At 52.5% G+C, this 22,726-nt stretch overlaps 1 protein-coding gene across 3 annotated transcripts; it reads left to right on the forward strand.

Moving 5' to 3' along the window:
* Positions 1-11,187: 11,187 nt before the first annotated feature.
* Positions 11,188-20,217, forward strand: GLRX (glutaredoxin). 3 transcript variants are annotated; one of them, XM_041753624.1, is made up of 3 exons: positions 11,188-11,488; positions 17,278-17,397; positions 18,991-20,217. In XM_041753624.1, the coding sequence occupies exons 1-2, from the start codon at positions 11,282-11,284 to the stop codon at positions 17,389-17,391; spliced, it is 321 nt and encodes a 106-aa protein (XP_041609558.1). In that variant the 5' UTR covers positions 11,188-11,281; the 3' UTR covers positions 17,392-17,397; positions 18,991-20,217. The 3 variants fall into 3 exon arrangements, with proteins under 3 accessions (XP_041609558.1, XP_041609559.1, XP_041609557.1); XM_041753625.1 differs by lacking the exon at positions 18,991-20,217 and adding an exon at positions 17,604-17,622; XM_041753623.1 differs by having other exon boundaries at positions 11,193-11,488; positions 18,986-20,217.
* The last annotated feature ends 2,509 nt before the right edge of the window (positions 20,218-22,726 follow it).

Consider the following 22,726-nt stretch of genomic DNA (forward strand, 5'->3'; position numbering starts at 1 on the left):
GGGAGGGAGAAGTCACCCACACCACAGAAAACCTCCCCGTGGTCATTATCAACTCACTACTCTGTTATACCCTCCCCTCAATAAATCTTTGTGTTTTATAAAGGGGACATATTTTCCATAAATAAATAGGGATATTTTCAAAGGGAAGGAAGGGTACTTCTTAGCCAGGGTAGCCAAAATCCATTTTCCTAGATTTATGGAGAGTAATTGTCACAGTAAAAGAGCGCCTCCCAGAAACAGTGCCCCCCAGAGTAGAGAAGCTTGCAGAGGTTTGGCAGTGAGGCTGGGTATGAAGAGCATCCTCGGGGCTCCTGGCCAGGACAGACCTCTGAGCGGGTCTTCCTCTGGCGGAGGAAGGTCTTTGGTCAGAGCACAAACCCAAGGGGTCCAATTAATCCAGAGTGGGACCCAGGCTGGTATTTTTAAAGCTCCTCGGGTGCATCCCATGTGCAGACAGGACTGAGAGCTGGTCCCATGTGGCCTGAGCCTATAAATTTCGTAGGTGCTACAAACTGGCTTCTAAGTCCCAACCTGTGTCACTGTAGCGTGTCCTCAACTAAACTTGCTCTGCGTGTTCTCTGCGTATTCAAGCTCCACACAGTCTCCAGAAAAGCACGTTTATTATTTTTTTAAAGATTTTATTAATGTAGTTGAGAGAGGGAGGAGGACAGAAGCAGAGGGAGAAGCAGACTCCCACTGAGCGGGGAGGCCTACTTGGGGCTCGATCCCGGGACCCTGAGATCATGATCTGAGCCCGAGGCAGATGCTTAACTGACTGAGCCACCAGGTGCCCCTAGACCAACACATTGGATGCCAATGTCCCCTTTTAGTGTCAGGGCCCTTCCTGCTCCTGGGTCACCCCGCAGTAACAGATGTCGGAAGCGGAGCCCCCAGTCACCCTCACTGGGATTCGAGAGAGGAAAGCCGAGACCCTTTTGGCTCCCGCAGCCAGACAGGGCAGTAAGGAAAGCTGCAGCAGCCTTTGGGGCAGCTGCAGCTGTTGGGATCTGGGGTTGGGGCAGTTGAGGGGGCTCGGATACGCCCCCGTGCTGCATCCTCCGCATCTGCAGAGCCAGATGAGCACTCCAGCTGCCTTCCCCCCGCCCCCGGCCGCAAGCTGTGAAGGCCACCACTGCTTTCCCGCCCTTGTCACCATGTGACCACTTACTCTTGAAGCAGTGAAGACCTAGGAGGGGCTCGAGGTCACCCAGGCTGGTGGACAACAGAGACATTACTCGAGGTGCCCTGGAGGTACCCTGGAGGTGTCCCTGGAGGTGTCCCTGGAGGTGTCCCTGGAGGCCTAGGGCAGATGCACAGGCCTGGTCCCACAGCTGGCCACTAACCTCCCCTGCACCACAATTTCTAACTTTCGTGCTTTAAAAAGCACCTTTCCCCAGATTTGGGGAGGGCATTTGGAAGACTAACAGGTGCAGCCCCCGCGCCACACTCGCCAGGTGGCTGAGGGGCCTCCGGCCGCAGCGGAGTCAGGCCACACAGGCCTCAGGCTGCTCCGTAAGCTGCCCGCCAGCGCAGACCCGGGCCGGCCGCGCAAGCAGCCTTGGACTCAGAGCAGAGATTCAGGGTTCCCTCCTCCGGGATGAGGTGGGTTTTGTGGTTTTGTTGTTGTTGTTTTAAATATAATAGTGGGAATTTTTTTTAAAAGATTTTATTTATTCATGACAGACACAGAGAGAGAGAGAGAGAGAGAGAGAGAGGCAGAGACACAGGCAGAGGGAGAAGCAGGCTCCATGCAGGGACCCCGACGTGGGACTCGATCCTAGGTCTCCAGGATCATGCCCTGGGCCGAAGGCAGGCGCTAAACCATTGAGCTACCCAGGCTGCCCCTGGGATGAGGTTTTCATGGTCAGAAAACAGCCTCAGTTTCTGAGCACCCTCTGCTGCTCTCCCACGCAGACTGGGCCTCGCTGCCCCCTGGCCCTGCACGTTGGCCCACCCCGCAGGGCCACAGGGTGGCCGCCCGGCCAGGCTCAGGCATCGCCAGCCATCAGGTGACAACCTGCCTTCTCCACAATGAGTTCGATCTTTCAGGAATTCAGAGTCCAAAAGAGGATCCTTAAGACTCCACACTCTGACGATGGTAGAGAAATGACTCTTCCACGGCCCTGAGAAGGCTGTGGTTGGTTTGTCCCCCTCCCCACTACCCGCCAGCCGCCCAGGGGCTCCCACTGATTGACAGAGACTCTCTGGCCCAGCCTGCTAGCCCCATGGCTGCAAAGTGGGGGACTTGGGCCTGGGCCATTCCCTCTATCCGTTAGGCCCCTCTGTCGGTCAGCTCCCAGCAGAGGCAGGGTTACTAAATGTGGGATATGTCCCCTCATGTCTGTACTACCACCTTCTGGGTCTCTGGGTTCCCAGGAGGGTATCGAGAGTGACTATGCAACTTTCATTTTTGGTCCTTATTGTTTCTTCTCTTTTTTTTTTTTTTAAGATTTTATTTAGTTATTCCTGAGTCACAGAGAGAAAGAGAGAGAGAGAGAGAAGCAGGCTCCATGCAGGGAGCCTGAGGTGGGACTCGACCCCGGAACTCCAGGATCACGCCCTGAGCCAAAGGCAGATGCTGAACCACTGAGCCACCCAGGTGCCCCTGTTTCTTTTTTTTTTTCTTTTTCTTACATAAGTAAGACATGAATACAGTGTTTCTTATTTTTTTTTTAATTTTTTTTATTTATTTATGATAGTCACAGAGAGAGAGAGAGAGAGAGAGAGAGAGAGAGAGAGAGAGGCAGAGACACAGACAGAGGGAGAAGCAGGCTCCATGCACCGGGAGCCCGACATGGGATTCGATCCTGGGTCTCCAGGATCACGCCCTGGGCCAAAGGCAGGCGCCAAACCGCTGCGCCACCCAGGGATCCCTGAATACAGTGTTTCATTTGTTTCAAATACTATAGAAGACTACAGAGCAATGCTGAAACCCGGCACCATCCCTCCCACAGCCACTTTCCTCCCCAGAGGCCACACTGCCCACCACTTGCAAGGCCCCTTTCTAGGCACTGATGTCATATGTAGTACATGGATCCATGCACCTATGTCACTTTTTATTTCTCATTTTATAGATATTATTTTGCAACTTTTAAGACTTGATTTTAACTTGGTTTTTCACTTGGAAACCTTTCACGTTATGCTGTATGGATGGGGGAGCTCATCCACATACATGCATACACATCACACACGCTCGCATAGATACCCTCATAGCCTACATTGTGACCTTCACACAGAAGATACTGTCCTGCATATGTGATTCTGCAGTTTGATTTTTCAGACCCTAGAAAACTCAGCACATAGCTCCCTCATTATTAACAGCTGCATCCTGTTCCATCATTTGGATGCGCCAAAATGTATTAACCAGAAGCCCACTGGAGAACATTCTTACTCCATACATACCTGTCACCTGTCTTCGGTGGAGCCTCACATTTTGTGGAGGAATCATGAAACCAGCGAGTTGCTGTGTGGAGACAGGACGCAGGGCCCAAGCGGGTGGAGGGAGGGCCCCTGGGCAGCTGTTTCCACTTGATTCACCTGGAAATTTTGCTCTATAGTTCCTGTCAGCTCAGATCTTTATTTTCCAGCTTCAGACCCTTTCAGGTTTATCTCAAGCACCTCCAGGCCAGTCACTCCCAGTGGCAGCTCCACACGCCTGTGCCTAGCAGTCGTCTCCGGGTGGGCCCAGCTGTCCTTTCCCCCGCAGGTGCTCTGTCCCTGTGATTCACTGCCTGTCAGCATCTCATCTCAGGTGGAAGGAATGGTTTTTGCAACCAGTTGCACCTGGACGTAGCCTCTACTTCCATAGAAGGCAGGTGCTGTATAATTAATTGATAAGCTGAGATCAGGAATCTAAGGTTTGGATGCACTGGTAACTCCTTGACCTAGGTGGTTTGCTTTCCTCTAGTCCGGCCTCCCCGGGCAAACAGACCTCGGACCTCAGTTAGTTGTAGGTACTTTGGTATAGCCAAAGTTGTGTTTCCCAAAAAAGGCTTGAAATGGCTTTTAACTTTATTATTTTGTTTCAGCTGCTCCTATTTGGTCACAGAGTCAACTATCCACCAACTGTTTGCCTAGGAGCCTGAATTTCCTGTCATTGAGCATAACTTTTTTTTTTTAATGTTTTAAATCCCTGCTACTGAACAGATTCTCATCTTCATTTGGCCCTCAACTCCTCCCATTCCGCTCTTTTGTGCTCTTCTCCTGCCTACCCCTGCCTCCTCTCCAGCCTGGAGCCCATGCCTGGCTGTTTCAGCCACGTGTCAGAGTCTAGAGTCCCCTGTCGCTCGGGCTCTCACTGTGCCTCCTGGGCTTGCCCGGAAGCACACTCCACGTCTGTCCCTACCACCCCAGGCATTCATCCTGAAGATGTTCCCCTCTTTTCCCCAAGGTCAACCCCACTGCCTGCCCTCTGTCCCCTGCTCTCAGTTCTAGTCTGTGACCTTGCTCCATCAGCCACCCTCTTTTTCACTTATATCCCCCCCCTTCAACTGCTTGCTTTCTCTGCAAAAACAAATTTTAAAAATGTCCTCAAGGCTCCCTCATACTAAAGACTTTTCTCAACCCTGCTATTTCCTTAAACTATCGCCCTATTGTCACTTCCCCTTCTGCCAAAGTTCTTTAGAGGTTAGTCTGCACTGTTTTTCTCCACTTTCTTACTGCCAATCGCTACTTTACATAAGTAACAAATGAAGCACAAAAGCAATACCCACACATAGTGTGAAGAAGGTATGGCATGGAAAATAAAGCCTTTGTCCAGGAGGGAGAGATGAACAAGCAGAGCACAGAGGATTCTTAGGGCAGGGAAACTACTCTGCATGGTGGATATAAGTCATTATGCATCTGTTCAAACCCACAGAACGTATAACATCAAGAGAAAACCCTAATGTAAACTATGGGCTTTGGGTGATTATGACTTGTTTATGGAGGTTCCCCGGTTGTAACACGTCTCACTCCGGTGGGGGATGTTGATAATGCCCAGGTTGCGCGTATGTAAGGGCAGGGAGTATATGTAAGAAATCTCTGTACCTTCCACTCACTTTTTCTGTGAAATTAAAACTGCTCTTAAAAAGTAAAATATAGTTTAAGGGGCACCTGGGTGGCTCAGTCTGTTACGCATCTGCTTTCGGCTCAGGTCATGATCTCGGGGTCCTGAGATTGAGCCCCATGTCCTGCTCCTTGTTCGGGGAGGGGTATGCTTCTCCCTCTCCCTGCCTGTGTCAGCTCTCTGTCTCTGTCTCTCAAATAAATAACATCTTTTTTAAAAAAGTAAAATCTAGTTTAAAAAACACACACCTGAAATTTATATAATGTTAAATGTTAACTATACAAAAAAAAAAAACCTTCTGAGGAAGTATAAATAAAGTAGGGTTCATAGTCAACTCTGGAGGCAGAAGGTAGAGCAAACTGGCCTTTTCCCCTTATAGATGGCACAAGGAAGCAAGGAAACAACCCTGATTCACACATATACATATATACACTCCACATGTGTACACACACACACACACACACACTCATATTGCCCCATCCCTTCCCAGCTGTATGCTCTGAGGATCTTTGAGCTGAAGGCTGACCATATCCTCAGTTGATCCCAAGTGAGCAGCTTACCAGAAGTCTTATCCTGACCTGCAAATGATGCTGGAGTAGTTGACTCTCAAGCCTCGCTCTGGTATGTGGGGTGAGGTCCAAGGTGCCTAGGCCTTTGTGTTGGTTCTCCATTGCAGTGCAACAAATCACCCCAAAACGTATCCACCTAAAACAACAGGCATTCTTTTATCTCATACGTTTTTTGAGAGTCAGAAAGCCAGACACAACTGGGTGGTTCTGGCTCAGGGTCTGTCATAAGATTGCAGTTAAGACGTTGGCTGAATTGTAGTCATCAGGGGCTCTGGGCAGGTTTGACTGGGTCTGGAGGATCTCCTTTCAAGATAGCCTATTCAATAGCTGTTGACTAGAGACCTTGGCTCTTTACCACATGGACCCCTACATGCGGCTACTTGAGTATCCTCACACTATAGCAGCTGGCTCCTCCTAGAGTAAGAGATCCGAGGAAGAGCAAGATAGAAGCCACATATTTAAAAAAAAATATATATATATATATATATATATATATATATATATAATTTATTTTAGAGAGAGAGAGAGGGAGAACAAGGACGGAGGAGGGGAGCAGACAGAGAAGGCCAAGCAGACTACACACTGAGTACAAAGCCCGATGTGGGGCTCAGTCTCATGACTCTGAGATCATGACCTGAGCCAAAATCAAGAGTCGGATACTTAACCAACTAAGCCACCCAAGCACCCCCACAATGTCTTTTAGGACCTACTCTCAGAAGTCATATCCATCATTCCTACAACATCCTGTCTGTTAATAAATGGCAGCCCTATCAATGCAAGAGGGGCCCACCACACAGGATACAAATTCCAGGAGGCCAGTAGCACCGAGGGCCAGCTTGGACACTGGCTCCCGAAGCTCTACAACTGTACATCTGCCCTGCCCCTCGCTCCCACCGGGGCATCCTTGCTCCGCTTGGTAGACCTCAAACCGCCAATTCAACAGGGGTCACTTGTGATTTTAAGTAGTCCGCAAACTCCCTGAGTCTGCTCTCCTATCTGCAAACGGCAGGTACCTGCTATAGGGGGATATTTATTTATTGCATTATTTTGATGAGCTGCCTTGGGCAAGGAGTAACAGGAAACTGCTAAAAAAACATTTAGGCCTGGAAGGTGCTGCACCTCAGTAAAAAAACATAGACGAAACTGTGTGGAACAGGAGAAGTGGCCCATCTTTGATTTCAGTGTTTTCAGCTTGGTCCGACTAAGCAAGATGAAGTTCCTATTGGCGGCTGACTGCTTCTAAGAAGTTTGCCCTGAGAGTTGGCCATGAAAACTGCAGGTTGCCCCACCCCCCCACCCGGGCATGCATCTTCCCCTTCCTTCTTCCTCAAGAGCTGCAGCTTCGCTCCGGAGTCCACTCCTCCCCAGCAGAGCCCGTCCCCTCCAGACAAGCTGAAACCATCTCCCTCCAGCAGTTGGCCTGATCTTCTACAAGCAGAGTCACCCCATTCCTCTTGCTAGTCTCTGGGCCCGGAGTGAGCCTACGCAACCGTTCGGACCAGTGATACAAGGGGAGGCTTACTGTGGGAAAACTTCTAGCTTCCTCAGGACATTTTTGTTCACAGAGTTGAGGCATCCCACCACCAGGCCGAGGGTGAACCCATCCCAGGCCAAGGGCAGGCAGATGGAGTCAAGGCCACTGAATTATGCCTGCCATAAAGCTGGCCCTATTCCTGGAAGGTTTTAAAAAAAATCTATATTATAATTCAAACCAGTTTGAGTTGGGCTTTTTGTTCCTTGTGGCCAAAGTCATCCTTCTAAGGAACACAAGAGTAATTAAGCAGGACAGAAATGCCCCCCTTGCCTCTGATGCAGCTACCTTGAGAAGGATGGGGGAAAGCACCCCCTGCTCTTGATGGTGAAAGGGGGTAGTGGACAATAAAATCAGAGTGCCGCATGCGGTCCAGGGGAAGGCCGACTACCGGTCCCTTCCTGCTGGTCCAGAGAACTCGGCAAAGTGTTCGGGAAAGAGAGACCCTGACTGTGGGGTGGGCAAGCGAACCAGTTCTGGCCCAGGGGATATAAGGCAAGTCTGCTGGGGAAAAAGCATGGAAGGAGGAATGCCCTGCCTGTGCCCCCTGTACCTCCCACCTTTGAACACAGGTGTACAGATGATGGCTGGACCAGCTGCAGCCACCAGGGAAGAACCCAGGAAATCCCAGAGACGCCTCCCCAGAGCCCCTGATCACTGACCCTCGGAGCCACCTTCCTGCCTCCCAACTTCGTGAGAGCCAAGGAAAATAAACCCCTAATCAAAACTAGTTTTAACTGAGTCTTCTGTTAATTTACACCTAAAACATCCAAATTGAGATATCCGGTTGGAGGCTAGGGCTATAAAAAAAAAAAACCTGGGGAATTATATTCTGCATGATGCTCTAAAATCTAAATCCATGTGCTTTTCCTCGAAGTACCCAAGAACTCCTTCAAGGAGATCTGAGGCCCAGCCCAGGGGGGAGCCCTTACCTTTCCATCTGTCTCCAGCTGCGAGGCCAAGATGGAGATGCTAACAAAATCTAACAGAGAACTGATGAGGGCTGGTTGAAGGCCGGCAGACAGGATGAAAGAGGGGTACAGGGGAGGCCAAATCCTTAGTCTGATCACTCTGTATAAACAAAAGCAGGGGCATGGGCAGGGTTGGGGGGGCAGGGAGTGGAGTACAGACCCTCCCAGGTCAACAAGGCAGGTGCTGGAGCTCATGGGAACATACGTAGGTATGGAAGAGAGGAGGGTGCCTTCAGTTTTGCTCACACTGAGGCTAACATGCCTTAGGAACCCCCAGTGGGTCTTCTCCATAGGCCACGAGCTATCCATTCCTGAGGCTCAGGAGAAATATCTAGATAAGAAAAATAAACTCGGTACTCATCAGCAAACAGGTGCTAGCTGGAGCCACGTGGGCAGATGACGTCTTTCAAGGAGGGTGTGGGATGGTGGTGAGTGACAGTGAGAAGACGACCAAGCCACAGGATAGACCACATGTGTAGGCAAAATTCTTGAGAAACAATGTGAGACAGGATGCCCAGAGATACAGGAAAATGACTTTTCAAAGAAGAGAGCTTCAAGAGGGGACGGTGACCTGCAAAGGGGGCAAGTCAGGAAAAGGCCTGAAAAATGTTCATTTGTGGCCAGATTTCCCCGGGCCCCATCGGCCTGTGGTACACGCGAGGTCACACGGGCAGTACGAGCCACGGTTTCACACGCATCACCGGCCTGTGGCCAACCCTCTGCAGAGCCAGGACTCCCTGAAAACGAGTCCTCGCTTCCCGTTGTTTCTCTGAGGGCCTGGGAGTGGGGTGCACAGGCCCGAGCGGAGTGTCCATGTGCTGACCCCCACACCCCCATCTGACGCCAGGGCCCCCCACGGCCCCCCTGGCGCAGGGCCTCTGTCTCTTGCTTTGCCAAAGCCACACACCTTGGTGATGCCAAAGCAGTGGAGTATTCTTCTGACTTCTTCCCTGAGCTGGAGCTACGGCATTTTCTGAGAAAGGAAGAGGACACCCCCTATTTGTCATCCGTTGGAGTTCTGTGGCTCACACAGCGCCTCAGGCCAATGCCTTCTCGGTAGGTGGCCATCTGTCCCAAGGCCTCGGAGCCAGTCCCCAGGGCTGAGCCTGGGGCGGAAGACAGTCTCCCTGTGATCCCAGTCTCTGCCCCAGGGACCCAGCCCCCCGGGGACCCTGTGTCCACTCCACCAGCTTACCAAACGCTCCCAGCACACCCACACTTTGCAGTTAGGCTGTCAGGACACCTGGCCACCCTGTGACTCAGCAGAGGAGTGTCAGCAGGATGGTAGGCAGATGAGGATGTCAGGTCGCAGCAAGGGGGGCGGACAGTGGGAGGTGGTGGCAAGGACTATGGAGAGCAAGCCAACAGCAAGTTTCCTGAGCCCTGGCTGTTGGCAAGGGGTTGAGCCAGGTGAGCAGGGTCAAAGGAGATGAAAGCTGGCCGTGATGATGGTTTTTAACAAGGAACAGAGTCGCAGCTGTTGAAAAAGGGGGCACAGAGGGTGACAGGGGGGCCCAGACAGTGAGCAAAGAGGGAACAGCCAGGTACAAGGTCTGCCCATGAACCCCAGGCCCCGGGGAACAGAAAACAGCACCACTGAGGTCCCTGGAGAGCCCCCGGCCCGGGGAGAGCCCCCTAAAGGAAGGGGGAGTGGGCGGAAGCCAGAGAACTGGCTCTGTGCTTCTGCAGGGGGGAGGTGACCCCGCAAGCTGCCCCAGGCCCCTCGAAGCCCGGTCTGTCCGTGGCCGGGAGCTCCCTGGGGAGCTCCTCTGTGTGACTTGAACTCTAGGCTTCTCCCTCTGCCATTTGATCTTAGTGAGGATCACAGCTGCATCTGGGAGTCCACCTTCTTCCCGCGGCCCAGTCCCTGATCCCCACACCCCCTCCCCAGGGTGGAGGCGCCCCTCACTGCCCCGCCCCAGCTTCAGCGTAGAACTTCCCGCAGAAAAAGATTCACTTCTAAAGGTGGGTTTTCCTTGGTGTATGTATTTAACTTACTGCGCCCCGAGGGGTCAGAAGGGCCTAGAACGGAAGGCCTAGCTGCCTAGGAGCACTGCGGCGGCACAGGCCGGGAACACCACGCAGCCCCTGCTCTGTGTCTCAGGACCCTGGACGTGAGTGTGGTGGCTGAGTCATTGCACCGTTGCATTCCCCAAATGGTGACACCGAACAGCCACCATCCGAGGGTCACCCAGAAAAATACCCTCCTTGAACCCGCAGTGTGAAATCAGGGTGCATGTGGGAACGTGCTTTCATGGCAAGGCGGGGTGCTCAAGGGTCACAAATTCCAAGGCTGTGGCAACAGGGAAGCAAGTGTCCCCAAGGCAGGCACTGGCCGATGGCCTGTGACAAGCCAGGGTCACTCGGGGCCTGCTGAGCTGGACACTTCCCCCTCCACCCCCCCACCCCCGCTGCTGCCACCAATGGACCTGACCCGACTTCGCAGGGAGACAGGTTGCAAGACCAGATTCCTCCGTGACCTGTAGAGATTTTTTAAGGGTTGGGAACTAGCTCCCCGAGAGCAATCAGGCCGCAAACACCCCTCCACCAGGCCAGCCACCAAGCCCTGGGAACCACGTCAAGATGGGAAGCAGAGTCACAATTTGGGTTTCACTTCCTCTAAGATGATTTCAGTGTTTCATGAGTGATCCTGCTTCTGCGTGAAGACGCGAGGACCTGGCGGGAGAAGCCAGTGCGGGCTCCGTGTCCTCCCCCGTGCTGGTCTGCAGACGTGATGCCCCCCCCACAGATGCGATGCCCCCCCCTGCAGACGTGATGCCCCCCCCGCAGACGTCATGTCCCCCCCGCAGATGTGATGCCCCCCCCGCTGACGTGATGCCCCCCCCGCAGATGTGATGCCCCCCCCGCTGACGTGATGCCCCCCCCCCCCCCCTGACTTGCCCAGGCTCTCTGCCGAAGGGCGGGCGGCCCGGGAAAGCCGCGGACCACGCGGCGGGCGGGGCAGAGCCCGGGTCAACCCCAGCCGAGGGTGCCCGCCCAGCGGCCGAGCTCGCGGACGGGCTCTTTAAACCTGGATCCGGCCGCCGGCGAGCCCCGCCCCGGGGCGGCCCCGACACCCGAGCCAGCCGGCGGCCCGGCCCCCAGCCCAGCTGCCCGGGCGCCCGCGGAGCCGAGGAGCCGAGCCGGGGCGGCGGCGGTCGGCATGGCCCAGGCGTTTGTGAGCAGCAGGCTGCAGCCCGGGAAGGTGGTGGTGTTCGTCAAGCCCACCTGCCCCTACTGCCGGAGGGCCCAGGAGCTGCTCGGCGCGCTGCCCTTCAGGCCGGGGGCTCTGGAATTTGTCGACATCACGGCCGCCGGCGACACCGGCAGCATCCAGGACTATCTGGAAAAGCTCACGGGCGCCAGGACGGTGGGTTCTCCAAGGCCGGGCCGGAGGCTCCCCGCCCCCATTCCCTTTCCCTGTGGGGCTGAGCGGGGGATGCGCCGGGGCCCGGGGCGCTGGGGGGTCTCTAGGCGAGGACCCGGCTGGGGACGGCAGCTGGGCTGCAGCCCCGGGGCGCTGGGGGGTCTCTAGGCGAGGACCCCAGTGGGGACGGCAGCTGGGCTGCAGCCCCGGGGCGCTGGGGGGTCTCTAGGCGAGGACCCCAGTGGGGACGGCAGCTGGGCTGCAGCCCCGGGGCGCTGGGGGGTCTCTAGGCGAGGACCCCAGTGGGGACGGCAGCTGGGCTGCAGCCCCGGGGCGCTGGGGGGTCTCTAGGCGAGGACCCGGCTGGGGACGGCAGCTGGGCTGCAGCCCCGGGGCGCTGGGGGGTCTCTAGGCGAGGACCCCAATGGGGACGGCAACTGGGCTGCAGCCCTGGGGCGCTGGGGGGTCTCTAGGCGAGGACCCCGCTGGGGACGGCAACTGGGCTGCAGCCCTGGGGCGCTGGGGGGTCTCTAGGCGAGGACCCGGCTGGGGACGGCAGCTGGGCTGCAGCCCCGGGGCGCTGGGGGGTCTCTAGGCGAGGACCCCAATGGGGACGGCAGCTGGGCTGCAGCCCGAGGCAGCGGACCCGGTGCGGTGCGTCAGGCTCGCGGCCCCAGCGCTGTCCCCGCAGGCTTGAGCCCCCGCCGGCCTTTGTTTCGAGCACTGCCGGGAAATGACAGTTTGCAGCTTGCGGCCGGGGTGGGAAGTGGGGCGCGGGGGCAAGTATGACCTGCGCGTTGAACGCCCTCTCTCCCGTGTTCATCTGGCCGAGGGGGCCCGAGGGGGACTTGCCGGCCTTGGTCTTTCCTCTAAGCGCCCTTTAACCACAAGCCCTTAGCTCCCTCTTCCCTATCTTAACTCACTCCGTCCCCTGGAAAGACTCTAAAGGGTCACGATTTGCTCCTTCTTCCATGTTACAGATGTTTCCAGGCCCGCCCTGGTAGGGAGTTCAGGGGCCAGAGTCCCAGCCTGGATTTCACAATGGCTTGCAACGTGATCTTGGGCGAGGCGCCACCTCGGGGATCCTCAAGGACCTTTGGCCACCAGACCTAGACAGGCAGGGGACCTCCAAGTCCCCTTGGCTCCCATAGATTGTGAGGCCCTCTAGGAACTGCTTTTCTCTACCTGGAAAGGCTTCCTCTTCCTCAGCACCCCCAGCTTTTGGGGGGTATGGCCAGATCTGGCACCGGGTGGGGTAGGGGCCACGGGGACCCCCCACCCCAGCCCCCTTCAGGATGCGCATCCTCTCGGACACTGTGTCTGCAGAAGCACATTACCTGCTTCAGTTGGACTCCCAGGCTTTTATCTGGGTTCTGAGCAGGAAGCACGGGGCGGGGGGCGGGGGGTGTTTCTCCACGCCTCTCCTCAGCCATCAGTCTGTTGGCACAGAGGGAGGCTACACCTGTTGCCCTGTTGCTCCCGGGGTCCCCACTGTGAGCTGAGGACTCCTGGGCCTGAGCGAGAGGTCCTGCAGCGGAGGCCATCGTGGTTAGAGACGCCAGCTGCTTAGGGACCAGCTGGGCGGGCTGCCCCGGGCCTGTGAGCCAGAGAGCAGCGCCAGCACTGCCCGGGACCCCGTGATGGGTGCGTGCCTCGAGGCGGGGGCTCCCAGATGTTGCTGCACGTTGGCATCACACGAAGAGCGCTGTAAAAACTCCGGCTGCCCAGGTCACTCCCCTCACCAGTTCAGCCACACGTTGGAGGTAGGAGCCAGGCATCAATAGTTGTGAAGACCCCCAGACTGAAGGGTACAAGGTCTGTCCCAGAGATGGGGAAGTTCTGAGGATCTCGTGGGCAACGTGAGGACTGTCGTTAATAAATACTGTCCTGTATGCTTGCGGTTTGCTGCGGGAGGAGACTGAAGTGTTCTCACCACACGCATAAAAAGTTAACTATGTGCGGTGGTGGACGTGTTAATTAACTTGATTGCGGTGATCATTTCACAATGTGCATGTATTACCAAACCATAATGTTGTAGACCTTAAATATCTACAAACTTAGTTGTTCATTATACCTAATAAGGCTGGAAAAAATAATTTATTTCCTACCAAGGGGGAAAAAAATCCCAACATCCAACAAATCTTGAGAGCCGCTTGTCAGCCTAGCAGCATCTTTTTAGCAGGAGAAACCTCTTCCTGCATTCGACACATTGTTTTTCCCTATTTCTTCATAAAGCAACAATTTGTCTTGTAGTCTTTTAAGTCTGTTTTTGAATTTTTAAAAGGGCCTTCCATGGGTTCCGGGGTCCTGAATGCATTCCTCCAAAGGGGAGAACAGATCCTTTTACGGTGTGTGCTTTACGTTCCCTCACGAGGAAGGGTTTATACCTGAAGAGACTAGACACTTGGAAGTAGTTGCTGTGTTCCTTTCCCTGTGATGACCTCCGGCGACGGGCACACAGTAGGAGCCCAGCAAGACCTGACTGATGCCTGGAGCCCATGTCTTCAATCAGGCCGTGTACTTGGAGAAAGTGTTTGGGGTTTGCTCTGGCCAAAGCTCCTGGCTCAGCATCTTCATTTATTCTTTCTCTCATGCTCTTCCTTTCTTCAAGTAGATCCGAGTTTCTGACCTGTAACCTTTTCCTTCCCTCTAAAGAACTCCTGTGAACATTTCTTGCAAGGCAGCTCTACTGGCATCAAGGTTCCCCCATTTTTGCTTATGTGAGAAGGTATCTCTCCTTCACTTCTGAAGGTTAATTTTGTTGGATGCAGCAGTTTTTTAAGCACCAACTACATATAGCGGCACTTTTCTGGCCATTGGGAAAGTGCCAGGAACAGAACAAAGAAAAACTCCTGCCTTTGTGAAACTTGCATTCTAGTAACCACAAGAAGTAATAAAACAGTTTGTTGGAAGGTGGCCAGTGTAAGCACTACTCTGGGTAGGAAAGGGAGGTGGACAGTAGGCATCAAGGTACAGTTTTAAGCAGAGCCATGAGGGCCTCGCTGATTTTAGTAGGTCTCTAAGGGAGGTGAGAGGGCCATGCATGCAGAAATTTAGCGGCAGAGTATTCCAGGGAGTGGGAAGAGCAGGTGCAGAGGTCCTGTGGTAGAAACATGCCTGGCAAGGAGGCCTGTGTGGCTGGAGCCCTGTGAGTCAGGAGGAAAGGAGGAGGAGAGGAGGCAGTGGGGTGTAGCCGGGAAGGCTTTTCAGGCTGTCCCAAGGACTGTGGCTTCGGAAATGCAATGAGATCCCACTAAAGAGTTGTGAGCAGAGGAGTAACCCAACCTGAGTTTTGAAAGCGTGGGTCTGTGGGGGAAAGTGAGCGCAGGAAGGCCAGCCTGGAGCTGGGAGACATCTGGAGGCTCTAGCAGTTACTCAGATGGAAACTGCTGGTGGCAGCACCCGGGGCATTGCCAGGGAGGTGGTGAAGAGTCTGGGAAGCAGCGGGGTCTGTCTCCGGGCACCTGGAGCCGGGCTGGGGAGGGGCAAGGTGCACCAGGGAAGTCCAGGCCCCAGGGTCCTGTGGCTTGTTTGAATGGTGGCAGTTGTGTCTCTGCTGCTTGACAGGAAGAGGCGCTCAAGTTCCTGGAAGAGGGGGCTGGGGCTTGCAGGGGAGCCCCCAGAGCACGGGTGTCTTCACCTTCCTGAGCAGATAGCAGCCGGGTCACCACAGCTTCCCACACTGGCACATGCAGCCTGGAGCCCAGCCTCTGTCGCAGGTCCCAGTAACTGCTGTGCTTTAAGTGGTTGCGCCGTGGCCTCCCCTGGGGGGTGGGCGTAAGGACAGGGGGGCCTCTGGGCTCGCAGGCAGACCAGCTGCTTTGCCAGGTGGGGCCTACGGTGAGGACCCCTTGCTCCTCGGGGCCTCCTTCCAACGGGTTCAAATGGTCTCGGCCAACAGCCCGGTCGGAGGTGGGGATGTGGCAAGAGGGAAGCATAGTGACAACCGCTCCGCTGTTTTTGAAAATATAGAAGTTCAAGAGTGACTGCATCTGCTTGTTTAAAGCTCACATGATTTCGGGGCACCTGGGGGGCTCAGTCGGTGAGGTGTCTGACTCTCGGTTTCAGCTCAGGTCATGATCTCAGGGTCATGAGGCTGAGGCCTGCACTGGGCTCCAGGTTCAGTGCAGGGTCCACCTGAGATTCCTCTCCTCCTCCCTTTCCCTCCCCCTCAGCTTCTCCCCCTACTCCTGTGTGAGTGCCAGCACGCATGCTCCCTCGCTCCCTCTCTCCCTCAAATAAATAAAGCTCAGATGATTTCTATTTCATCAGGCCTCTGAAGAAGGAGCTCTGCAGTACAGTGACATTACAATTACAGGGGCTCTGTTGCAGTTGCTGCTACCCTGACCACCACCTTATATTCCCAGGGTGACAAAAGCCAAAAAATCCCCAATAATTTGGAGCAGTGGGAGCTTCGGGTTTTCTAAAATAATGGACAGGACCCAAAGGAAAACTTAGATTTCTGCCCTCATCTTCCCATAGCTGTTCCATCTGCTGATAAAAATACGTTGCCTGGCTGGGGTTTCCCCACCCAGGAAGTGGCCACAGGGCCCCGGTGGCGAGTGGAGCAGGCGCTGCTGTCTGGGACTGGAGAGGACATCTGTGTGCTTCGTCACTGGGATGCAGTTCGGTGTGCTCGTGCCCAGTCTCCAGGCACAGGAAGTAGCCCTGGAAACGTAGTGCAGGTTCTTTTGCTATTTGGCCTTGACTTGTAAAGCTCACTCCCACCCAGAACCCCTTAATAAAATCACGGTAAAAACTTACCTGAAGTAGTGATTCAGCCCTTTTTTTCATCTCCCTCATGTTTTAAAAAATTCACTTGACTTGTTATGCCTTTTTGAGGAAAATCAAGAGCTTTGAAGGTACTTTCGCTGCCCTCTGTCTTTCATCTCTCCTGCCCCTTCTGGTAGGTTCCTAGGGTTCAGGAAGAGGGCCTGCTGGCTTCTGACAGTCAGGTGACCTGTCCTGCGCTTGTTTCTTCACTGCCTGTCAGCTTTTCTTTACAAGTTAGCCTGGAAGTGGTCTGGGCCACCGTGAGAGGACTTCCTCCTCCCTCAGGATTCTAAAAACACTCTGGAAGCACCACAGAGGGAGCCCAAGTGTGACCGGGGACGATCGCATTTGGCAGGTGTAATGACTCTGCCGGCCTGGCCTGCCTCGGGTGACCCACACGTGCCAGGGGTGAAACCAAAGCAGCCCTCTGTCCCGGACCTATAGCACTTGAACATATTATGATAGGCAGGAGACAGAAAACGGGGGAGCCCGATACCCCCCCTCCCCAGCTGAGGACAGAGCCCACAACAGAGACAGATGACTCTGAGGGACTGGGAATCTTACAGTAAGGGGCTGGGACCTGATGCAGATGCTTTTCTAGCTGTGTTGAGAAACCAACTCCTTCCCGGTTGTCATGGCTCAGCGTCAGGGCTCCGGTGTGGTCCCAGCTACAGAGAAACCAGAATGCAACCAGGGTGGTCTAGCTGCAGCAACCAAAATTCTTTCCCTGAACTGTGTTTCTCGAGAACGAAAATTTTAAGTTATGTTGACAAGTTAGACCATCTCAATGCACAGCATCCTCCATGTGAAGAACATCGTGGCCTAGGAACATTCTTTGGTGAATAATTTTACGATTACAGCAAAGTTCTGACCTGAAAGAATATGCAAGAGGAGGTTGTAAAGCGATTTTTAAAAGCTTTGGAATCACGGGAAACTTTTAAAGGAAGGGGGAAAAAATGTCATTCTTTCTAACCTAATAGTGACGCTCCTTACCCATCTTGGTTTGCTTGCTTTTTTAGGTGCCTCGGGTCTTTATCGGAAGAGACTGTATCGGTGGCTGCAGCGATCTGATAGAAATGAATCAGAGTGGGGAACTGTGCAAGAGGCTACAGCAGATTGGAGCTCTGCAATAATTATAGGTGAGAGACGGGTGGGGTGCCGGCCAGGGACACCGGGAGATGACAGAGTTCTCCTGGATTTTATTACCCTCCAGCAAGGCAGTTCAGCTAGAGAAAGAGTGATGTGGGGTGACTTAAAGAACTGTGATGTCATTTATGAGTTTCCTATTTTGCAAAGAGATTGTATGGACAGGAGGAAATCCTTTCACTTGACCTTCATTTCACAGATGCTTACTGAGCACTTACTATGTGCACACATTGTGTGAGGGACGGAGAGTAGAGGGATGAGCCAAATGCTAACACAGAACCTCTGTTCTAGAGAGGTGGACCCACCAAAACCAAGTAAGCAAATAATTCCTGAAACAAATTAACAGAATAACGTGATGGAACAAGGCAGGGGGTAGGAGGAAATGTAGCTAATAGGATGAAGGAAGGCCTTTCTCAGCTGGCAGAGCTGGGACCTGCTTGATAAGGAGCAGCCATGTAAAGATAAGGCCAAAAAGCTTTTAGGGCCAGGGAAACAGCAGGTGCGAAGGCCCTGAGCTGACAAGTATGGACTATCCAAGGAACAGAAAGCAAGAACAGACTGAGTGAAGTGCAATGAGAAGGAAGAGTAGCAAGAGATGGGGGCAGGCACCAGGGCGCACAGGCCATGGTAAATAATTAGGATTATTCTAAACACAGTGTGGAAAACGAGGTAATTTGGCATTACCTGTGTTTACACTGCAAATCAGTTCAATCTGATCGGCTTCCCAAATGTCAGAACAAAGTTTCCTACAGTTGCCACTCAAAGGAGACCCTTGGCTGAATGGAAAGCCACGGGGTGATGAACTCTTCAAAATAGAACCGGGGTACTTTTGGGATCTTGCCCCAGCTCTTGTTACTGTTCACTAGATGCTAAGTAGGCCAGTTCCACTGACTCACAAGCAGAGAGACTCAGTGTTTTTTTTTTTTTTTTTTTTTTTTAAGTCAAAGGAGACTTTGACCAATGTATGGTTCGTAGACCAAAATATCTTTGGGGGGTATTTATTGCCCGTGAATTAATAATTTACCCTTGAGCAATGTGTGTGTGTAATTTGTGGTAGTCACTCAAAATAGCAACAGAAGTTAAAAAAAAAAAAATTGAGTACCTTGAAATGAAGTAGTCAGTTTTAGGAAGCTCCTAATCACAATTCTACAACGTCCTCGCAGCAAGTGAACACTATGTCTGCTTGTGTAGCGTTCTGGCCTCGCCCCACGTATCCGAGCACTCAAACCCCAATTAACTGTGGTGCTAAATGTTTCCTATTCTGGAACACTTTGGAGCAATTTAGGCTTAGAGTAAAAATGGAAGAAAACTAATGACTTTGCTGGGAAGATATGAAAGGTCATTTCCCCAACTACCTCTGTGTTGGGGGTGCCTTAGCGCTCCCCTTATTCACAAGGTCTATTTTCATTGTCCTCCAGCATTCTAGGATCTCAGTATTTTACTGCCAACTGTAGCTCAGAGCCATTTGTAACAGAATGTGCTTAAAAGGCAAGAGTAAGTGTTGTGGTAATGGAAAAAAAAAATGAGGGGAATTTACCTTTCCAAGAAAATCCACTTGTTTGACTTTTGTTTCCCTGGCAGAGCAGACCCCAGGATGATATCCTCCTGAGAGCTGGATGGCATTTCAAATGATAACCATACTTCCTGGCGGATGGATCTGGGGCTAACAGCCACAGCAACCAACTGTTTATTTAAAATTCTGAAATATGTTAACCAAAAAAAAAAAAAAAAAAAAGGACGGGGGAGTGAGGGGATTTTGGGCAAAAATAGGTTTTTGTTCTTTTGATTCAGTATTAAAAGTGGACCAACTTGCCCCAAACCACAGGTCTGAGAAAGTTGATAGGTATCTTATGTTTCTTCTCGATTGGCCCTTTGGGTTCCAAAAGACCATGACAAGCTATGGCTTGGGATTCACTCAGTGACCCAAAAGGTGTCCTTTCTCTTTGGCATGTGTCTCTTCCTGGCCGCTCTCCATATGCTAGGACTCTTCTACCTCGGAGCCAGTGTTTCTCAACCAAGTTTATCCCAAGTTGATCCAAGTTTAGGATGAATCTGTAACTGGTTTTCTGCTACTGCCTGAAAGTTACTTTGTTGAATCTGACTTTATAGAATTTGCATCATGAAAGCAACAGGTATTTTGATATGCTTTTTCAAGCTACATGTTTCTCCCCAGTCATGATCCCCTACCCCACTCCACCCTATCTTGAGAATCATTGCTCTGAATCAGTGTTCTTAACCTAGACAACTCAGAGAGCTCCTAGGAAATGTTCAACAACTCCAGGAAGGGTCTAGAGGACCCAATTTGAGAAACACCACATGAAAAATTAAGCGCAGTTGGTCTTCACTTGGTGCCACAGAGACGGGGGTATAAGCACAGCTGCTGCCTTCATGGGGCATCTCTCTTATGCACGGTGGTCATCCAGGTAATCCTCAATAAGTGTGTCTTAACTTGTTTAGATTATGAACAAAAGTAAAATACAACATCTAAAATGTTATCACAGAAAACTTGCAAACCCCTCTCCCTAGAATATGTCTATGAAAGTGGCCATACTTGAGAGGCGTGGTCCTAAATGATTTTCTCTCTCCTTTTTCCCCCTCCACTCTTATGGTGCAGTTTGTTCTAGAAATGCAATATTAATTCTGCTGTTCCTAATGTGAATGGTTAAATGATGGTGATTTTTGTCTATTTCTTTTCTATATCCTCAATACCTTAAGGAATCATGTTAATGTGAAGTACACCACATTCAAACTGTATTCATGTTTGTCCCCTACCATTATAAATAAAGGCACATGCTATTGTCCTTCACTGAGTACAAATGGGTCGTGTGATTTTCAAATTTTTTATTGAAATGACAATTTGACTATGTCAACACTAACCTAACGAATAATGTTTAGAATCAATAACAGTTTCATTTCACATTCTATTTTTCCCTTTCTTAACCTAATACCCTTCAACCAGGTTGCTGTGGATGATTGTGCAGGTTATGAACTGCACAACACTGGGGCTGCCTCCTGGAGGTTGTGCAGTAGGCAACCGGCACAGTGTGTAATCCCCTCCAGACCATTTGCCCACACTTTCACATTTCGTCCTGAGACACCCTGTCTTCACCTTTGATTTACTTCCAAAATTCTCCTTTAAGGCCTGATTTACAGACTATCTCCCCTGTACCTCCTCTCTCATCTCACTACCTTTTGGCAAAAAAAAAAAAAAAAAAAAAAAAAAAAAAAAGCCATTGCTTTCTCTTCTGTGTCCTAAAGCACTCCACATATAGGTACTTGAAAACTCTCATAGCGGGGATCCCTGGGTGGCTCAGTGGTTTAGCACCTGCCTTCAGCCCAGGGCGTGACCCTGGAGACCCAGGATCGAGTCCCGCGTCGGGCTCCCTGCAGGGAGCCTGCTTCTCCCTCTGCCCCTCTCTCTCTCTCTCTCTCTTTCATGAATAGACATTAAAAAAAAAAAAAAAAACCCTCTCATAGGGCTGAACTGCCATGAATGCTCTGTACTGCTCTTCTCTCTTGCCAGATTCAGAAATACTCAAAGGCAAGAGTCTCCACCTAAACATCCTGTGTGCCCAGTTTCTAGCACAGACGATCTCTTTCATCAAAGCCATACAGGCACGAGGCTTAAGATGTCAAACAATACTGGACGCCCTTCCTTCTCCGCCCATCCCAAAGCCCTGTTTTGACCACACATGGATCAGTTTCGTTGGAGCCTAGTTAGAAATACGTCTGAGTGCGTAGACCGCACAGTTCTGGGTAAACTATCAGCCACACGTCTGGCTTCCAGGCTGAGGAATGAAGCGCCTGTGGAACCGAGGCCCTCCCGGGGACTGATGAGGTGCCAGACGCCCGTGTGCCCCTCCCGGGGTACGGGCACCCCCTCCCCGCCTCCGCAGAGGGGGTCACTAGCTCACTTCTGCTGTAATCGTGCTGGGGCTTCTCTATAGTTTCACGCCCTAAATATCCCTCAGCAACACATTTTAGTTTTGAAAAGCGGTAGCAAACACAGCCGGGCTGGGTAAGGCAAGGGCGGGGTCCCCCCATCAGGTGAACGGCCCCGGGGAGGACAGTGGGCCTCGACCTCCCTGGCGGTACCTGAGGGGTGGCCCCGAGTGCGTGCCGGGGAAAGCGCCCGTGGGAACGAGGACTGGGCATCCCGGGGAAACAGAGTCAAGGGAAGTGGGCCGCTGCGCCTTTTCTCCGGCCCACCTCCAGCCCCGGGGGCGCCAAAGCACACTGCCCTGCGGGGGGCCCTCAGCCGGCAGGTGTGGTGGGAAGAATGAAAGGGTCACCCGAACAAGGCACCCTCAGGTGACCGTGTGCTGCGGGCTCTTCTGGGCTCTCCGCTCAAGTCACGGGAAACGAAGGACAAGGCGACACTGGAGAGCCCTCCACGGCCCCGCTCTGGGCCGCCGCCTCTCGGGCTTGGCCCGGCTGGCTTCACTGTCCCTCGAGTACTTGGTTTCTCTCCTGGGCTCGAGCTCCTGTTTCCCCCTTGCCATATGTCTTTTTTTTTTTTTTTTTTAAATTTAAAGATTTTATTTATTTGTTCATGAGAGACACAGAGAAAGAGGCAGAGGGAGAAGCAGGCCCCACGCAGGGAGCCCGATGTGGGACTCGATCCCAGGACCCCAGGATCATGACCTGGGCTGAAGGCAGATGCTCAACCCTGAGTCACCCAGGTGCCCTCCATACATATTTCCTACAGCTAATCTGCTTTACCAAAGACATCACACTACGGTGGAAGCTTGTTTCTCTCTCTGCCGACAGGCGAGAGGCAGGCCAAAGGCTTTGCTCCACCGAGTCACAGTCAACCCAAGGGTTGTAGGCACCACTTCTGCTCACAGCCCATCGGCCAGAACTCGGTCTAGGCCCCCAGGTAGCTGCAATGGGTCCCCACTGGGAAGGCCCGTGCCCAGCTAAAACTCCTGGAGGTCTACACCTAAGGAAAGAAGGGGAGCATGGAAATGAAAGTGAGCAGATTGTGCCTTTGTCTTTTTTTAGCCTTCTTTTTTATTCCAGAAGACCATATATACTCCATGGCTTTTAAGAAGGCATGGAAGGTATGTTTTTTTGAAATCTGGCTTGTCTAACAATGTTTTTTAGCTTACCCTCATATTTGACTCCGACTTCCCCTGTCGATAGCTTCTAGTTGGAAATCGTTTTCCTCCAGAAGTTTGAAGACACTGCCCGTTGTCTAGTTTTCAGTGCTGCTGTTAGGTCTGAGGCCATTCTGATTCAGTCTTTGGTAGAGGACCTGTTTGGTTTTCTTATTTGTTTGATACTCTGGAAGGTTATCAAATCTTCCCTTTAAGCCCCATG

This window comes from Vulpes lagopus, chromosome 4 (assembly GCF_018345385.1).
Source record: "Vulpes lagopus strain Blue_001 chromosome 4, ASM1834538v1, whole genome shotgun sequence".
Classification (NCBI taxonomy): Eukaryota; Metazoa; Chordata; class Mammalia; order Carnivora; family Canidae; genus Vulpes; species Vulpes lagopus.

Bases quoted from the DNA above. Each gene is read 5' to 3' on its own strand.
- GLRX (XM_041753624.1), top strand. From the start codon at position 11,282: ATGGCCCAGGCGTTTGTGAGCAGCAGGCTGCAGCCCGGGAAGGTGGTG. The intron at 11,489-17,277 runs GTGGGTTCTCCA...TTGCTTTTTTAG, and splicing joins AGCTCACGGGCGCCAGGACG to GTGCCTCGGGTCTTTATCGG.